The following is a 17,148-nucleotide window of genomic DNA, read 5'->3' as shown; positions in this document are numbered from 1 at the left end:
CAAAATAAAATAAAGCTTTCTTGTAATAGACCTAAGGCCTCAATAATGCTTGGCACCTTGTTTTGTTTTCAGTTTCACTCTGATACAGTTTACGTCTCACTGTGGTCAGCTCAGCCTTCTTGACGTGCAGTATCACATGTGGGTTTATTTCTGGGATGTCTTTTAAGTGGTCAATTTGTTGAGATATGACAACTTTAGCTGTCAATAGCGACGACAAAATTGAATTTGTTCCATCCTCTGTAAAATCATTGATCATTTGTGTGTAAAAATCTTGGTTTAACAGGGACAAAGTCACATGCATGAATGTGCACCTATTACCAAACCAACTACTCACATTTAAGCCCAGAGAAATTCAGATTGCAACACAAAGAGGGGGTGTGTTTCTGTTCACTGTTCAGTAGGCTACACAGTTACTCTTCAATGACTTCATGAAGAAAACAGCTTTTAACTGTTCAGAGAACTATTATTCTTGTTTTGGTTTTCTGCCCCCACTCCCCCACAACACAATAGTCACTGATCCTTTTGAAATTACAACAGAAACACAACACAGTGGTCGTAGTAAAAATCAGGTCTTTTATTTTTCCTCAGTCACCCGCTGTTCAGCCCACATTATTAAATCTCTGCTATAAGTTAGATATTTACAATATCATTCAAGGCCCTTCACAAAATGCATCATGATCGTCTTTAGAAAGAAATCTATTTACATTGTACAAAACATTGCATACATGATAATCCATACACCAAACCCTCTTTCCCTTGCAAAAACAAAACATAAAAGGGAGTCACATTTTTTTTGTCCTTTGTTTCATTCCCCACCATAAGTTGTGCATTTCTCACTTGAATCATTCCCCAACCCAACAATCTTGTGTTTTTCTTTCCTTTTCAGACAGGCAGTTACTAAGTCACAGTCAACTGGTCAGCTACTGAAAATAGTCATCCGGACTGTCAGGAAGGCAGACGGGCCACACAGAAGTGCTCTGCCAGTCACATCTCTGTGCTCTTCTTCAGAGCCTAAATCATTGTGTCTGTAGCAGCTGCTGAAAATTCATTCGAGACAACAGCAATCAACAGTAAATGGCAGCCAATCGAAGTTAACTAAATAAAAATACAATGTGCAGGTTTCTTTTACTCATGCTGTGGTTTTGAAAGAATATTCTCTAAGGGATGGACGACTGCTGGTTTAGGTAAACAAACACTCTGGAGCTTCATGTAGGAGGAAACAAGTATTGGTCACTGTTTTCATCTTTTTCTAGGCGTGCCCTGGTCGAGCTTTTGCTGATGCTGTGTGGTCAAACACTTGTTACCCTGTCAGATTAGTTTTTTTTTTTAGCTTTGACCTCGGAGTGTTCCTTCGACAGGGGATACTAAAAATGCTGATCACAGACTCTGGAGTGCAAAAATGAGGGAAACCCAAATACATTTCAATATGTATGAGTCTTGTTAAGCCTGTTTCATATGTGCGTACAGGAGTGTTAATTGCCTCGGTTTCTACAGAGGAAAGGCGACATACTTTCACTAACATGCCGACAGCAGCCTGTTGTCTCTTCAAGAAGCAGCTGAGTGAACAGGACAGTGTGTCGTTTCCACAGGTTGATTATTTCCTGGCTCCTTTAACACATCAGCACCACACCACCGAGTCAACAACATTCAAACTTGCGATTTCGATTTTCAAAAGACATGGACATGATTGCTGGTTTCCTGGTATTTTAAACAGATTCTGCTCACCTGAGTTTCCTCCTCCGATATTCCCATTAAATGTTCTTTCTGACATCTATGTTTTAAACATGCTTTTCCAGATTGAAAGCAAGGGTGATGCCAGCCAGAGTATGTACAGTACAAACACCTGGTTAAACACACTGATGACGACGACGTGAATGAATCCTCCACCGAGAGAAAAAGGACTCTTTGGTAAATGAGCTAATCAGTTTGGCTAACAGTTGATTGAAAAAGTCTAATTGGGCCAAGCCTGCTGAATAGTTAGAATTAATATGATTAATTTCAGAAATCAATGTAGTGGTTTAGAAAAGACCTGAGAGCCCAAAAGAACAGATAGAGACGTGGTGTAAACACAAACATCATGAAGGACGAAGACAGAGCCCAACATGTTTCCAGTTCAGTGGACCAGTAACTTCACCCTCCACATCAACAGTTCTTCTGCCATCTGGAGTGTGTGTGTGTGTGTGTGTGTGTGTGTGTGTGTGTGTGTGTGTGTGTGTGTGTGTGTGTGTGTGTGTGTGTGTGTGTGTGTGTGTGTGTGTGTGTGTGTGTGTGTGTGTGTGTGTGTGTGTCAGGGATGAATCTATGGACTGAAGTTTGACAGAGGCAGATTTTTGGCTGGTGCCAGGAGTTTTGGGTTGAAGCTGTTAACAGTGGATCCTTTGACACCGTCGTGCTGGAGATGCACCGACAATGACTTGACTTAATAATAGTTTTTCTTCAAAAAAGGACAGTATCGGCTCGACAGACCTGTAAACTTAATAGTATGGATGTGTTTTCTTGGCGCGTGTTTATCGGTGTGTACGTCCTCATACAGCCACTGTGATCCATTCCCGACTCCTCCTGCTGCTGCTGCTCCGACCCTTCATACAGCCACGATGTTGTTCATCTCCCATTTCTGAGTGGTTTTACTGTTGTCACAGTCTGATAGGAACACTTTGTGGAGCACGTCAGAGCGGTCCAGACATTTCCCTGTTAGGAGAATACGGATCAACATTAGGGCAGGAACACGCTGGATGTATTTGCCTCACAGTTGCGTCACATGATCCACAGATTTGGTCTCTTGTGTCTTTGTGTAATTACTGCTTGTGTATCTTACACAACATGAGCAAACCATCATTTACACAGACCCCAGAGGCCCTGTTGGAGGAAACTGCCATACTTGCAGATCCTATCTGAACTGCTTGGTGACCATGGTAACAAGGATTAGGATTTCGACAGTAAGTAATTGTAGGTGACCTGTTCCTGAGTCAATGTGTGTATCCTTACTCAAGACAGGTAGAGCGTTTGACAATAAAAACTCTTTAAACTTCAACTGAACTATCATCTGTCCTCGCTTTCTTCTGTCCACCTCGTTGCCAATGTGTTCTTGAGATATCCCATTTACAAGGCCAAAATCATTTTTTGTTAGGTAAGGTGTTATATGAAGTCCATGAGAACGTGATGGGCAGACAAGCTCAAACAATGTTAAATACCAAACTCACAGCAAATAGAATAGAAAATGGTGAACTCCACAAGAAACTATATTAGTGTCAACAACCATAAAACAAACACAACTATATTCAACTTTACGTTCAGATATGAGTCCAATATAAAAACACCAACCATCATATCAGCAGTAAATGATTATAACCGTTAAGCCTTCAAGCAGCACCTTCACTGGCCCAAGTGCAGCGGCTGCACCTGTGTCCACTCAGCAGTGAACAGGCATCAAACGTCAAAAAAAAAGATCTCCTTATGACCCCTTCACACCCACCCCATCCTCCTCCTCCTCCCCTCCGCACTGACTGGCTGATCATCTGTTACAATCCTTCTTCCATTGGTGAAATACTGCTTGTCAGTTATGATAATGATCATGATGAAGAAGAATAGATGAGAAGTGTTTTCTGTGGTTTCGGATATTTACCTGTTGGCACATGAGTGAACCGATGGAGATCCTGGATGGACAGAGAAACAGGCTTTTAGGTTAATTTCATCACTTTTCGCTGTTAATAAAAACTTTCCAACCACAATTCATTCATTTATTGTATGTATATGTATGTATGTATGTAATGTACGTATGTATGTATGTGTGTGTGATACCTTATAATAATGGATTACATTTATATAGCACTTTTCTACCGTTACCCGATACCCAAAGCGCGTACAGAAACCATTATTCATTCATACCACATTCACACCGGTGGTGGTAAACTACGTGTGTAGCCACAGCTGCCCTGGGGCAGACTGACCTTAAAGTACTTCCAATCAGTGTGCTGGTTCCCGTCACAGTGTGTGATGATGACAGCTGAATTATCCGATCCTCTGGTCAGACACTGGTCGTACTGCATCAACTGGTTGGCTTCATTGAGACGGAATAACTACACACGCACACACACAGTTTAACTTTTTCAACAGCAAACTATTATTACTTGGTCAGACAATAAGAAGCTACACTTGTAAGTACATTGAAAAACATATTTTTTTTGTGTGTCCAAAACTTCTATTAACCACAGAGACCAGACCAGGTCCAGACCAGACGTCACCTGGACTGAGCTGGGCCACTGTAGACAAACAGCACACCACCTGAAGTGTTGCATTACCTGGTTTCCCCCCATCCTGTGGCACGGTCCAATTTCCACATTGCCTCCATTGGTGTGTCCCATGCTGTCAATACAGTAACTCGTCTCAAAGCCCCGTATCTACACACACACACACACACACACACACAGGACAGACACACACAATCTTATGTCACAAAATGTTTGACTACATGGTTATAACGAGTTGTTTGTGTGTGTGTGTGTGTTTGTTTGTGTGCACCTACCTCCCCCCACTCCACATTTTTAGGAGGCAGAGGGTAGTGCAGAGGGATATCGTACGCTATTTCCTCCATGAACCATTTGAAGCTCTTGCATCGATGTTCCTCCCTGACAACAAACAGCAGTTTGATTTGATTAGATTAGATTTATTAGTACATGAGAGAAAGAATATACTATATAAAACAACACGATGAGTTAGACATTTACGAGAGACAGGCTATCTGTCTGTCTGTCTGTTCATCTGTTCAAGCTTGTGCAAAGATTTTAAAGTGACAACATGAATGGAAGTTTTATCAATCTGTAAATGTACTGTATCATCAGTTCACAAGCTTCGGTCACAGCGCTGACGCAGCGGATTTCAAACAGCAGCAATAAGCTCATCATTGTACTCATTGTCTTTTAATGCACTTTTCTACACTGTAGCGGCAGCCGCTTTGTGAAGATTTGGTCCTAAACTGTAAAACTCTGTGTACAGTTGGTGGGAAACAAGAAACTGAAAGATGTAGAAAAGTCTGATGATGAAACACAAATTAAAAGTCTGAGTAGAAACAAAAGTGTGCATTACTCTGTTGTATGTGTGTTATACCTGAAACGTTTGAGGTCACTGATGTCTCCGTAGGCCAGGGTGAGAGTTTCAGGCCGAGTGGCATAGAAGTAGTCTTTGTAATCATCCCACCATACCTCCACCACACGGACATAGTTCTGTACACACACGCACAGACAGACAGTGTTTTTATAGCTGGCAAAAAGTGTTGGAAGACTGTGCACATTGGTCTATTTTAGCGTTGGGTGTGAATCCGCTCGTAGCTGCTTCACCTTCAGAGTGGGTGAGGATCCAACATGTGCAGGTGGAGGGTTCCCTTGCCATCCCTGAAGTCTGTAAATATGGCCGACACGAGAGCACGGTGTAAACAGCAGCTGGCCACCACACTGCCAGATCTAGACACACACATATGGAGACAGAGAGAGAGAGAGACTGAGTGAGTATCGCTCCACATGGTTGAAATGATCTTAATGAAAACTCAGCTTCAGCGAGAATAAAGCGTACTCTACCTTATAGGAGATTTCAAAATTCTCTCCGCCCCATATCTGCAGCCCAGGGTCATACAGACCCAGCTCAAAAAAGAAATCTCGCTCTATGGCAAAGAGACCACCTGCCATGGCTGGAGACCTGCAGGTACAGACAGAGATGTAGACACGAGCTCACGCAGCTGCTTCACTGTGTAGCTCAACATTACAGCTGCTCTATCTGTGAAAATATCAACAATGACACCAGCCACACTGGCTTGAAGCACAGTCAGTCTGTCAGTCAGGATTAATGACATTGAGAACTCAAGAGGACACAAGAACAAACCAACATAAAAATAAAAGGCATAAGGAGAAATTCATGAAAAACTGAGGGGAATAAAGATATGATGGATGAAAAAGTGATAGGGGGAAGGTGATGGTGCCCCAGCCCGAACCCGATTCAAACCAGAAGTTCCCCTGTAGATCTGACAGAACTCATGATCCCCACAACCTTTAGAGTAGAGCTCAACCACTGCCCACTGATACCCCTGTGCTTCAGGGGGTTTAAAAGAAAACACAGATTTAGAGAAGCCCCCTCCCAATACAATTGGAAATTTGAAAATTTACCAAAATGACTGCAGTTATACTCAGAACAGTAGAGTCAGACTGAGAGTAGAAGACATATCCCATTAAATACAGCAACACTGTAGGGAAACACCAATTAACTCCCACTTGTCGAGACATTAGAGCAGCCAATGGACAGGACGACAGTGAGACAGGTTTGGTTTAGTTGGTTAGTTGTGATACAAGGGTTAGACGAGTTTCCCCAAATTGAAATTGTTTTATAATACCTGTTGATACCCATAAACCCCAGACTTCCTGCCAAACATTTCAAAATAGCATTGATCCAGATAAACTGTCTTCCATTGACTCTGTTGTGTACCTATATGGCTCAGTCTGAGTTTTTCTGAGTGTTTTTTCTCTGTCACCCAGAGGTATTCTCTTCCAGAGCATGCTCCAATCCCAGGCTCCTCTAGCAAAGCCGTCGTTGTCTCCTCCACCCTGGGGATCCATGGTGAACACCTGGCCATTGATGGAGTCGATCAGAGGCACCGTGCACACCGTTCTGACAGAATAAGGGTGGGGCCATGCATACAAGATACATGGTGGAGGGGAGGAGGGGGGGTGTACATGAAGGGACAAAAAAACGCAAGACAAGACGGAGAGCGGTGCCAGTAAAAACGCAAAGACATGGGGGGGGTGGGGTGTTAGAGACCGAGACAGAGCGAGACACAGCGGAGGACAGGACAGGTGGGACGAAGGAATGGGAGACAGAGACACAAACAGAACAGAGGGATGAATGTTAGCATGCTAGCTGTGGCGTGTGTACCGGTAGGGCGCAGTAGTGTGTTTTCTCTTGGACTTCTCTCTCTGGCTAAGCGGCACTCTCTTCCAGAGCAGGCTCCAGTCCCATGCTCCTCTGGCCAGGCCGTCCTCATCTCCACCTTGCTGGGGCTCCATAGTGTACTCATTACCATCTATATAGTCTATCAGTGGTACTGTGCATACTTTCCTACACACACACACACACAAACGGATGCACGCACGGACACACACACATACACATCTGTGTCTGTATTGCATTATGATGATAATGCCAATAAATGACAGATATAATGTGCATTGTTAACTGTTACAGCCTACCGCTTTATGTTTGCCTTGGATTAACTCACTGTTACTTAATAGCAAAGTCACAGCTAGGTGATGAACAGGAAGCAAAGTTGGTTTGCATTTCTAGCTGCTGTAACTGAACGACTCTGTGTGTTTCTGTTTTAACACAACACAGAGACTGTGAGAAGAGTAAGGCGTGGATGAAAGGATGTTTTCTGTTCCCTCAAGTTCAGCTACTGGTTAACAACCTGATTCACTGAGCAGGTCAGAGGCTACCAGCAGCTACCGGACACGGTTACAGGTGGAGTATTTTCTTGTACAGTATGTTACTCATAATCTGTGTGTGAATGTGATGTCAATATGACAACTTTGACATTTTCGTTTGTTTTGGTGATGATAATAATTGTATGTAGATATGTCCACAATCATTATGTCCTGTGCGAGTCACTGCTTAACATATGTTAAGAACAGACAACTCATAAATTGTTTCCACTGCATGAGGACAAATAGGAAAAACATCATTATGCTACATATGGCTTACGTCTTTGACTAGGCTGTGCAGGTATCCTGTATTTTAGAATAAAGGTGAAATCACAGACATGAAATTCAACCATCACTGATCATGATGATGCATATTTGCATGTACCAACAGTCAGTTACTCATAAACTGAGCAGAATAAATGTTTAATCCTGTGTTTGTGGGAACATACTGTACACCACAATTTGTAGAAAATAAATTCAGATTTAATGAACTGGCTTCAACTGCGTAATAACGGTCTGTCTGACAGCTCTTATGTGTGAGGCTGAACTCTGTGTTTGTGCGTGTGTGTTTGTGTGTGTGTGTTACCTGTCTTTTGAAATGGGTGCAATCAGTGGAGCATACCAGTTGACTCCAACCTCACAGTGAGCATCCAGGTAGATTAGCACCTAAAAGAAACAAACAGCTGGATGATTCTTTCCCTGTAGTCGCAGCTTAACAACAAATTCACTGACAAATATCCACACACTAGTAACAGTAACAGCCCTTTTCCGCTAGCCGCTATCGGCTCGACTTGACTCGACTTGGTTTTGTTTTTCCACTGGCCCCTAGTATCTGGTACCAGGTACTTTTTTGGTAACGCCTATTAAAACGTGACGTCAACCGACTGCCATCCACTGATTGGCCAGAGCATCATCACCGGAAGAGTGGCCAGTGTGACATCTGATACAAGAATCAAACCTGCTAATTTTAAAGGGATAGTTCAACATTTTGGCAAATTGGCCCATTGCCATAATCCCTATAGTCATAGCAGTAGGTTCGTTACCTTTATTTGTCGGTGTAAGCTATTTAGAACGGCAAAGCCAAGCAGCGAGCTGCTCAGAGCTACGCAACGGAGGCTCATGGGATATCTTGGTTTCCCTCATCAAACTCATCAAATACACAACTCCAAAACGCTCTCGTGGACAAGTTGTGACCTGCACATTCACCACGCTATGAGATAATAACGGAGTGTTACGAGACAAAGTTGTTTTCGAGGCAAATGCAGAGATTGCTTGCTGAAAAACTGTCCCTGACAGGAATGTACATCAGTGGTTTTGCATGAATTTACCTTGAAAATAACTCCCATCTCGTAACGCTCTGTTATTATCTTATAGCGTGGTGAAACAGCTTGCACCGGCAATTAAAGGTAACAAACCTACTCCTAAATCTATAGGGATTATGGCAATGGGCCAATTTGCCAAAATGTTGAACTATCCCTTTAAAAACACGCCAGCAACTGTACCTGATCTGTACTGAGACTGATGTTATTCTTTCACATGAGTTAAGTGGCTGCTGTGCACAAAACCACACCGTCCTCCGTAATCGAGGTGGAGACGAGTGAGTTTGGAGCTGACGAGAGGATCGGAAAAAGAGAGCAAGACGATCATGCAACTGTAGCAGCCGTGTTATGACGACCTCGCCCACGTTGAGGAGGAACTATGAAGTAATCGGCTGTAATGGAAAAAGACCTGAACCGAGCCGAAGCGAGCAGTGCTGTGACTGTGTAGTGGAAAAGGGGCAAAACACTGTCAGTGACGCAGCAGCACTGAGACCATACTGTACCATACCTGTCCTTTATCGGCCAGCCTGGCTCCGATGCTCCTGGCCTGGATCAGTCCTTCTCTCTTCTCATTCCTGTAGACTTTGACCAGACCGTTCCACTGTTTGATGTACTCCTCCAAACGCTCCTTCAGATGCACTGCCATGAACATAAACACACACACACCCAACCACACACAGTCACCACTTCTGTACATTAACTGTAAAACCATGTTTCCTCATCTGTAGCTTAGTGTCCATTTCTCTTTGTGGGTTTAAAACAACTGTCATCATTCCTCACCTGCAGCCGGGTTTAATTACTTTTCACTTTGTACAGACAGTAAGGAAGTACATTTACTTGAGTGTGTTGTTATCTGTATTTTATGGAGTATTATCTTTTTTGGAAACGCCTTACTCCACTACAATATCATATATTTAATATTTAGACAAATATCATACTCTAACATTGAAGCAGAATAATTTATTTTATTTTATTTTGAAAATACCATAGATAATTCAATATATACATTACAAGAGGGCAACCAATTAAAAGCCAACTCCTCCACTGTCAGTCCTGTGATTTTGCATTCAACATCATCTTTGATCAAAGCAAACCCACCTTTGTTGCTGAAGTCGTCTATCATGACTATCTCCGCCAGGTACCTCCTGGGAGTCCTCTTGATGACGCTGTGGATAGTTCTCATCAGCGTAGACCAGCCTTCGTTATGGAAGACTATCACCACACTGGAGGTCAGCAGCCTGTCGTCATAATGCCAGTACTTACATCTGGAGGAGAGGGACAGAGCAGCAAGTACAGGTCAGTTACATTCATGCTGCTGTCGCTAATGTAATGTCACAGCACTGGACAAGAAGCTCACTGGTGGTTGCACAAGCAGAAAGGTTTGAGTTGTGATAGCTGGATCTCCTACGAGGTAAATAAAGGGCCAGCAGGTACGGATGTAACAAGAACCCATAAGGAGTCGATGGATGTAAAAGTCTGAAAATGGGAAGCCGCTTGTTCTTCTACAGAGCTGTAGGCGGTATCGGTACTGGAGATGTGCGAGTGACTCACATGCTGTTGTTTAGTGTGTTCATTTCAATTTGACAAAATGATAGAAACACCACAGCAGGTGTCTATAGACTTTTTGTAGCAGTAGTTTTGTGCTGGTATGTGTTGTTTTTAGTTCTTAATGGTCTTTCACCTTAGGACTCGAACACTGTTGGATGGGTTTCAAATATCAGTCATCTCTCTCCTTTTTAACTAATAATCAGTATTGGCCCCAGAAAATAACCTATAGCTAAAGGTGACTTTAAAACAACAAGCTGTGTAGCTAGCTATTGAGAAAAGCTATGATTTGTTATTGTTTACCGTTTCACCACCGTCAGTGATCACAACAATAGACCCACCTACCTGAATCACTGAACAAAGGTGCGATGTGCTACAGTACCAGACCAGAATTACAACTGAAACTGTTAAAACTCCTACTGTGTGTAGAGGTCTAAAGAAATAGGCTGCTAAGTGTGCGAACAGCGCCTCCTCCATTGTGTTTTCTCTTAGCTTTTATTAGGTGACGCTGTCGGTTGCTCATTGTGGATAACAATCGCAGTAAAATACACACATACCAGGTGTTGTAGCAAAGTGCTATAAATATAGACACACCCTTAAATACACATCTCCTCTAGACTGATCGTGAATGTGGGGCAGGTCTGAGTTAATGCCTTTTGTGTGTGTGTCAGTGTGTGTGTGTGTGTGTGTGTGTGTGTGTGTATGTGTGTGTGTGTGTGTGTGTTAATATGTGAAGAGGCATCATGGTCATTTCTAGAATAATTAACTTTCTAAACTTCATAGTAACTTGACAGTATAATCTTCCCTGCAGCCGCATATAACCTATGATACAACAAGCGCACGCACTCACTCACATACACAATGTTCAGTTGATTGTACCGAAGTGCTGCTTGTTGTTTCAACATAGCCACATAGCCATGAAGTGTATTTGTCCTCCAACTGCATCTCTGAGGTTATCCATGGGAGAGAGAGAGACTTACTCAGCTCTCTCTCATGCAGAGGCTCATGTCATGTAACATAACATTAAAGAGGAACTATGTAAGTCTGGTTGCTTTTCCGCTGTTTTGCTAACCCTCCTACCGGCCATGTGCATTTGTTTACAACGAAGCTGGCAAGAAATCAATCAATAGAGCGGTACATAATGTTATATATCATATGATGTTACGATGTGTATATTTCTGTCGTTTAAAGTGTCATAAACAAGAGATTACGGGTTACGCGGCGGCACTGATCTTACAAGGTTGGTTTTCAGCAAAGAGACGCTAGGTGGAAGGCAGAGAGCCTGAAATAAAAATGGATCATAGTTAAGCTACAAATCCTGCATAGTTCCTCTTTAAGTCACCTATAGAACTACTGTAAAAAAGTTAGTTTGTTATTAAGAATACCTATGTATCTGTATCTTGTAATTGCACTAGGGCTGCCCAACTGCAAAAAACATCAAATGTCCAGCTGAAATCACAGTATTGCAGTTGTAACACTGTAAAAACCTACAACGTATCACAGTCAACAGAAGCAACGATATGAATCAGTACGAGCAGCGGCACTCACTCTTCATGACGTATATCACTGATGGTTCTGTCCAGTGAGATCATGTCGCTGGCCACCATGTTGAAGCCAAACTCCTTGATGGACGCCTGGACTGAGTCTTTGTACTCCGGACCCAGGACAAAAGGCTTAGCTCCCTCTCCGGGACCACCGGGGACCCCTTGAGGCTCAGGTTCCTTGGGCTCAAAGTTTCCCAGGATGCCTTTCTTCAGGACGGGGCTGGCGTAGGCATGCGTGTGGGGTTTGAATGTCACATACTGCTGCTGGATGACCTGCTTCTGGTTTGGCTCCTGCGCCTGGGGGTTCTGGGGAAGGTCCTCTCCTTCTGGTCACAACAATATTAAGACATCAAAGGATGACAAAATACCACGACAACATTCAGTAGCAAAGGAAAACGGAAAAGAAGACTCTACTTTGAGACATTTTTACAGTTTTCCTTCTAATGTTTGCACACCCACTTGGCCTGGTAAGCTCTCTCGTTCTTGGGACAGGACACAACTGCATGTGCAGTGGAGAAAATATACAATAGAAAGATTAATAATCATAGTCTATCTGTCCAACAGCAATTATTGTCCCCCAGCAGCCAGGAGCAGTAAATCAGCTGGACCGCTGATCACATCTGTTCTGACATCTGGCATTAAATGTATTTGTTCTATGGCTCAATGTGCATTTGTATTATTGCTATGTACTTGTTTGTATTGTGTTGACCCCTCTGGGTCAACATAGGTTTAAGCAGTCACACCTTTTCAGTCAGTCGTTAAAACTTCTTACTAGTGCAGCTTGAATTATGACAAAGTAACATCAGTATCGGGGCAAACGAAGCCACTGTGTTTAGTAGATTCAACAGTCTGCAGAGCTGCTCTAAATGTGTTCACTTGTCTCCAAATGAATGAAAAAGTTTTTACTGATCTCACCATGCTTGAGTCTGATGGAGTTGAGGTCGACCTCGACCCCCTCCACGTGAGGCCAGGGAACCACAGGCTTAAACTGATCTGCAGGGCCTCCTTTGGGCAGCAGACTGTCCTCCTGCTGGGAGCCAAACAGGGAGCATCATCAGTAGCAATACATCAGAGAAGACCAGTGGGTGACGGAGCAATGTAGAATAACACAAGAAAACAATTAGGTATCCCTCTCGACCAACTTTATATTGAGTGACAGTGAGCTGATAAGAGTCTGTTACCAACATGCGGGGTGAGTGCAGGCAGCATCTCTCTGTTCTGTTGCTTTTTTGGGTCAATGACGTGATGCAACCCAATGTCAAGTGGTGTAACCGGTATTTTTTCATAAATATCCGACTATAAACAGAAAAATAAATCTGGACTCAGATGTGGAATAAATGTAATACACTTTTGCAATGCAACACTATGTATATTCTTGACAAATTTTACATAATTTGTCACACATTATTTAGAAAAAAAAAGCGTTGGTTTTAGCCTAGGATATGTCCTGCTCAGTACTGCCAAAATGCATTACAATTTAAATATAGATATACAGCAAAAAAATCTATTTCAATGTAATGTTTTCAGAAGAATGTACTAAACTTAAATACACTGTAGGTGGATAATATATTCCATATTCATCATTCTTTTTTGGTTACATCATTTGACGTTTTCAGGGTTTTCAGGTTTGTGTGCATCACCTGCCCAAACAAGCTGATCAAGTTTGCTACAGTGTCGCACCTGCGTGTCTCTCATTCAGCTCACTTCAGTGTGGTTCAGTTTGACCCTGGATGGTTGAACTGCAGTCGATAAATACCATTAGACAACAGTTAGCTCCAACCAAGTTATTCCATGAGAGCTGATATACAGAACACCACACCTGAGGTAACGTGTAGACAAAGTGAAAGCCAATGAATGAGTAGGTTTACTGCTGCATGATATGCAAAGAAACAAAACAAACAAACATAACACATGGTGATTATTTTGCCCGAAATTGCAATTTCAGTTGGATATTGCACTTGGCCATATTAGTTTCAATTAACTGTGCAACTCTACTGGATATCCCTACAGCAAACAATTAAAGGACTAGAAGGAAAGTTTCAGGGTCTTTAATTACAAAACATTTTGGTTGCCTTAGAAAACCCCTTTAAAAGGGCCCTGTGAATGGGTCACACAATATTATGCTCCTTCCCAGAACAGATCAAAATGTACTTTTACGGATAATTGTGTTCTCTAACTAATGAGACTGCTTGATCCAAGTAAAACTGATCGATCAGCCATAAAGAGTTAGTGTACCAATCCTATGATAGAAGCTTGATTTCAAGACCATCCTCCAACTTGCTTTGATGTTTCACTGGTTATGAACAGGCTTTGAGCCTTGATGAGTTTGTTTTGTCAACAAGCAGACAGAGTATAACTTCTGGTGTCTACACTGGAAAGTGGGTTTAGTGAAAACTCTGGGTTTCTTAATCCCGAGACAAGGGAAACTCAAATCGAGATCAGTTGACCTCTCAACTATTTCTCCCCAAATCCTCTAAATACTATGAAAAGAGATTGAGCTGGGCGGTGACGTGCACCCAAATGCCCCTGTGCTGCAGATCACCAATATCGAGTGTGTTCCCGGCCTTGCAGTGACAATCAGAGAGATTCATATCAAAGGTGCTGCGGTGGTCAAACATTAACCAGCCTCCTTGTGAACTACATTCATCACTCTGTTGTTTATTTAAGGCCAGTTACAAGACGTGATGTGTAAAAGTATGCTACCTACCCAGTTCTATCTCTCACCTCTACTAGACTCTTCTTCTGGAGAGTCTCCTTCACGTGCAGTACCCTTGCAGATGGAAAAAGCAGCAGCCACCTGGTCTTAAATCAGCCCAAAACGGCTCATGTCCCTTCACTACTCACCACTGACCTTCACTGACCACCCATGAGTCGACCACCAGGATCAAATTTAAATCACTGATGCTGCTTTCAGAGCATCATCCCTGCAGTAAAAACCAAATACTGTTTTCTAACACTGTTGTACAAGTTCCCACAGATGAGTCACTGTCAACAACATCAGTCCACTTCATCCCTAATCAGATCCATGTGGTTTAGGTCTGGACTGGAGGCTGTGCTTGTTTTCATTATGTTGTGGATCACTTTGTTGCTGGAGGCTCAAGCTCTGACCAACAACCAGAGGGTTTGTCATCATTGACCTGGAGGAAGTGTTTCATTTACTTCCACAGCTGCAGGTTCACCAGTATCTCCCTCCCTGAAAAAGGGCCTGTTCTCTATCCGACTTACAGGGGAACTCCGTTTTTGGAGAACATGAACTTTAGCGCAGTTTACGTTTTTTTTCTGTGACCGGTCACAACTCTTGAACGGCTGCATGGTGTTCTTTAAAAAAGTAAATCTTAGTAACCTCGGACCATTATTCCTACAAAGGTGTTAATCAATTACTACTATTTGATGAGTAGATGTATTGAGTGAAGAATCAATTTCAAACTTGCAAAACATCCCTAAAAGTTACATTTTTCTTAAGTGTGCTTATGAATCTGTTGCAACTTGAACTGCTTCCTTATTTTTTATCTTAAAATAATGACATTTAATAACAGGCCTTAATTACTTCCTTGACTATGTGAAAAACCCCAGGGTGTGCCACTGTCACATCTATGCAGGCCATGTAGGCTACTATACACAGTAGTCTGTATCCACACCACAGTAGTAGCAATTGCTACATTACTAAACAGACCCATCTGTAAAGAAAGGTTGTGCTTCGGTCTTTTATTGCTTATTAAGACAGGTGCAGGCTATTAAATCCTGCAGCATTTACCTGAACCATAATAAACTGCCATTTAAAAAACATCCTGTCTATGTAGGTAACACCAGATCTACACTGTGGATAGGCTATGTTAATTAAATCCTACAGTACATACTTCCATCACTACCCAACAGGTTGTGGTCCCTGCCTTGCAGCATGGTTTTACATAATCTAATCTATTGTCTTGGTGTTAATGTTTTTACTTTCTGAATGTCTCTTCGTCTATAACATCAACCTGCTATGGGACAACCGATGGAAATTAATCTGGGGCTACAATCTGGTATATTTACATCCAAATGTGTACATCCTATGAATAAGCTATGAGTTGTCCCTTCTTTTCTAAATAATATTGAATTAATTTGAATGGTGTAACCATGTAACCATAAATAATCAAGGCAAAAAAAAAAAGAGAAAGAAATGTCACCGCTGGCAGTTGGGGGTTTGGGTTGACATACTTTTTTAAAACGGAAGACAGGACTAAACTAAACTAACTAAACTCGCAGATAACCAGCAGTTCAGCTCCGCCTCACAGCGACTGGCTGAGGGGATGGTGACACACTCACACGGATCTGCATCCTGGTGTGGACCTGTGGTGGCGGAGGTTCACACGGCCGCGACCTCTGGCTCGGCTCGGCACTGTGCCACAAATAAAACACGGTGCCGCTGCTGCTACAAAACGAAACGAAACGACGGAGGATGATGCGGTGGTCGATCCTCCGTTCATCAGAAGGCAGCTACTGTGCGAACCGATCTCCATGACAACCAGTGTAGTAACGTTCGACCTGTAGCTAGGCAGCAACTACAAGACCAAGACCGTTCATGTGCTGCTGCTGCTGGGTCGGCAGCACCGGTCCGTCTGTCTGTCTGTGTGTCCTGACATTATTGTCATTCATCAGCCTCACTCCGGTTTCACACACACAAACACACAGGTCATCATGGTGCATTTCTAAGGAGACCTGCTGTTCCGGTGGGAAGTTGCAGTGTGCTAGCAAGCTCCGGTAGCCGTCAACGCTACATGGCACTTCTTGTTTCGACACTAACGTTACTAGTTCGGGGGTGAACCGGATTTTTTTTATATATATATTTCTGTAGGGAGCCCACTCACCCGTTTTTCGAAGGGACTTTCATCACTGGGTTTCGGTGAGAGAGAGGACCAGAGCAGCACCAAGCCAAGAAACGTCCCAACGACGAGCAGGCTCCGCAAAATGAATCCGACTTTCAGCCTCATGTTGGCCGCTCTTCCTGGGCTCTGACCCGGGCTGCTGCTGCTGCTGCTGCTGCTGCTGCTGCTGCTGCTGCCGACGGCTAGGCTAGGTTAGTTAGCTGCTGCTGCTGCTGCTGCTGCTACTCCGAGCAGAGGGAGGGAGAGAGGGAGCTGGGTAACCGGCTGGCAGGTCGTCCAGGCGGCCTCACTACCGGGCAGCTGTCGGTGCGGTGGGTTTAGACACCGAGGATGACCGAGAGTCGACGACAGCCAGGCCCAGGTACTAACTTACTGCTGTGATATCTAGGGGGACTAACATCAGGCTAAGCAGGCTCCT

At 43.2% G+C, this 17,148-nt stretch overlaps 1 protein-coding gene across 4 annotated transcripts; it reads right to left on the bottom strand.

Annotated features, from left to right (window-relative positions):
* Positions 1 to 553: 553 nt before the first annotated feature.
* galnt7 (UDP-N-acetyl-alpha-D-galactosamine: polypeptide N-acetylgalactosaminyltransferase 7) lies at positions 554 to 16,898 on the bottom strand. 4 transcript variants are annotated; one of them, XM_085779940.1, is made up of 15 exons: positions 16,713 to 16,898; positions 12,781 to 12,895; positions 11,870 to 12,191; positions 9,875 to 10,041; positions 9,285 to 9,415; positions 8,044 to 8,123; positions 6,916 to 7,098; positions 5,571 to 5,688; positions 5,334 to 5,456; positions 5,104 to 5,219; positions 4,523 to 4,625; positions 4,299 to 4,397; positions 3,948 to 4,076; positions 3,623 to 3,653; positions 554 to 2,688 (listed from the first exon to the last, which is right to left on the bottom strand). In XM_085779940.1, exons 1-15 carry the CDS (start codon positions 16,833 to 16,835, stop codon positions 2,582 to 2,584), a joined length of 1,947 nt encoding a protein of 648 aa, XP_085636066.1. In that variant the 5' UTR covers positions 16,836 to 16,898; the 3' UTR covers positions 554 to 2,581. The 4 variants fall into 4 exon arrangements, with proteins under 4 accessions (XP_085636066.1, XP_085636059.1, XP_085636083.1 ...); XM_085779933.1 differs by lacking the exon at positions 6,916 to 7,098 and adding an exon at positions 6,469 to 6,651 and having other exon boundaries at positions 16,713 to 16,897; XM_085779957.1 differs by having other exon boundaries at positions 12,781 to 12,892; positions 16,713 to 16,897.
* Positions 16,899 to 17,148: the final 250 nt, after the last annotated feature.

The sequence above is a fragment of the Trachurus japonicus genome, chromosome 1 (assembly GCF_045865225.1).
Source record: "Trachurus japonicus isolate A0001 chromosome 1, Traja_1.0".
NCBI classification, from domain to species: domain Eukaryota; kingdom Metazoa; phylum Chordata; class Actinopteri; order Carangiformes; family Carangidae; genus Trachurus; species Trachurus japonicus.
Note: the sequence above shows the minus strand (reverse complement) of the source record. Positions and strands in the feature narration are given on the sequence as shown.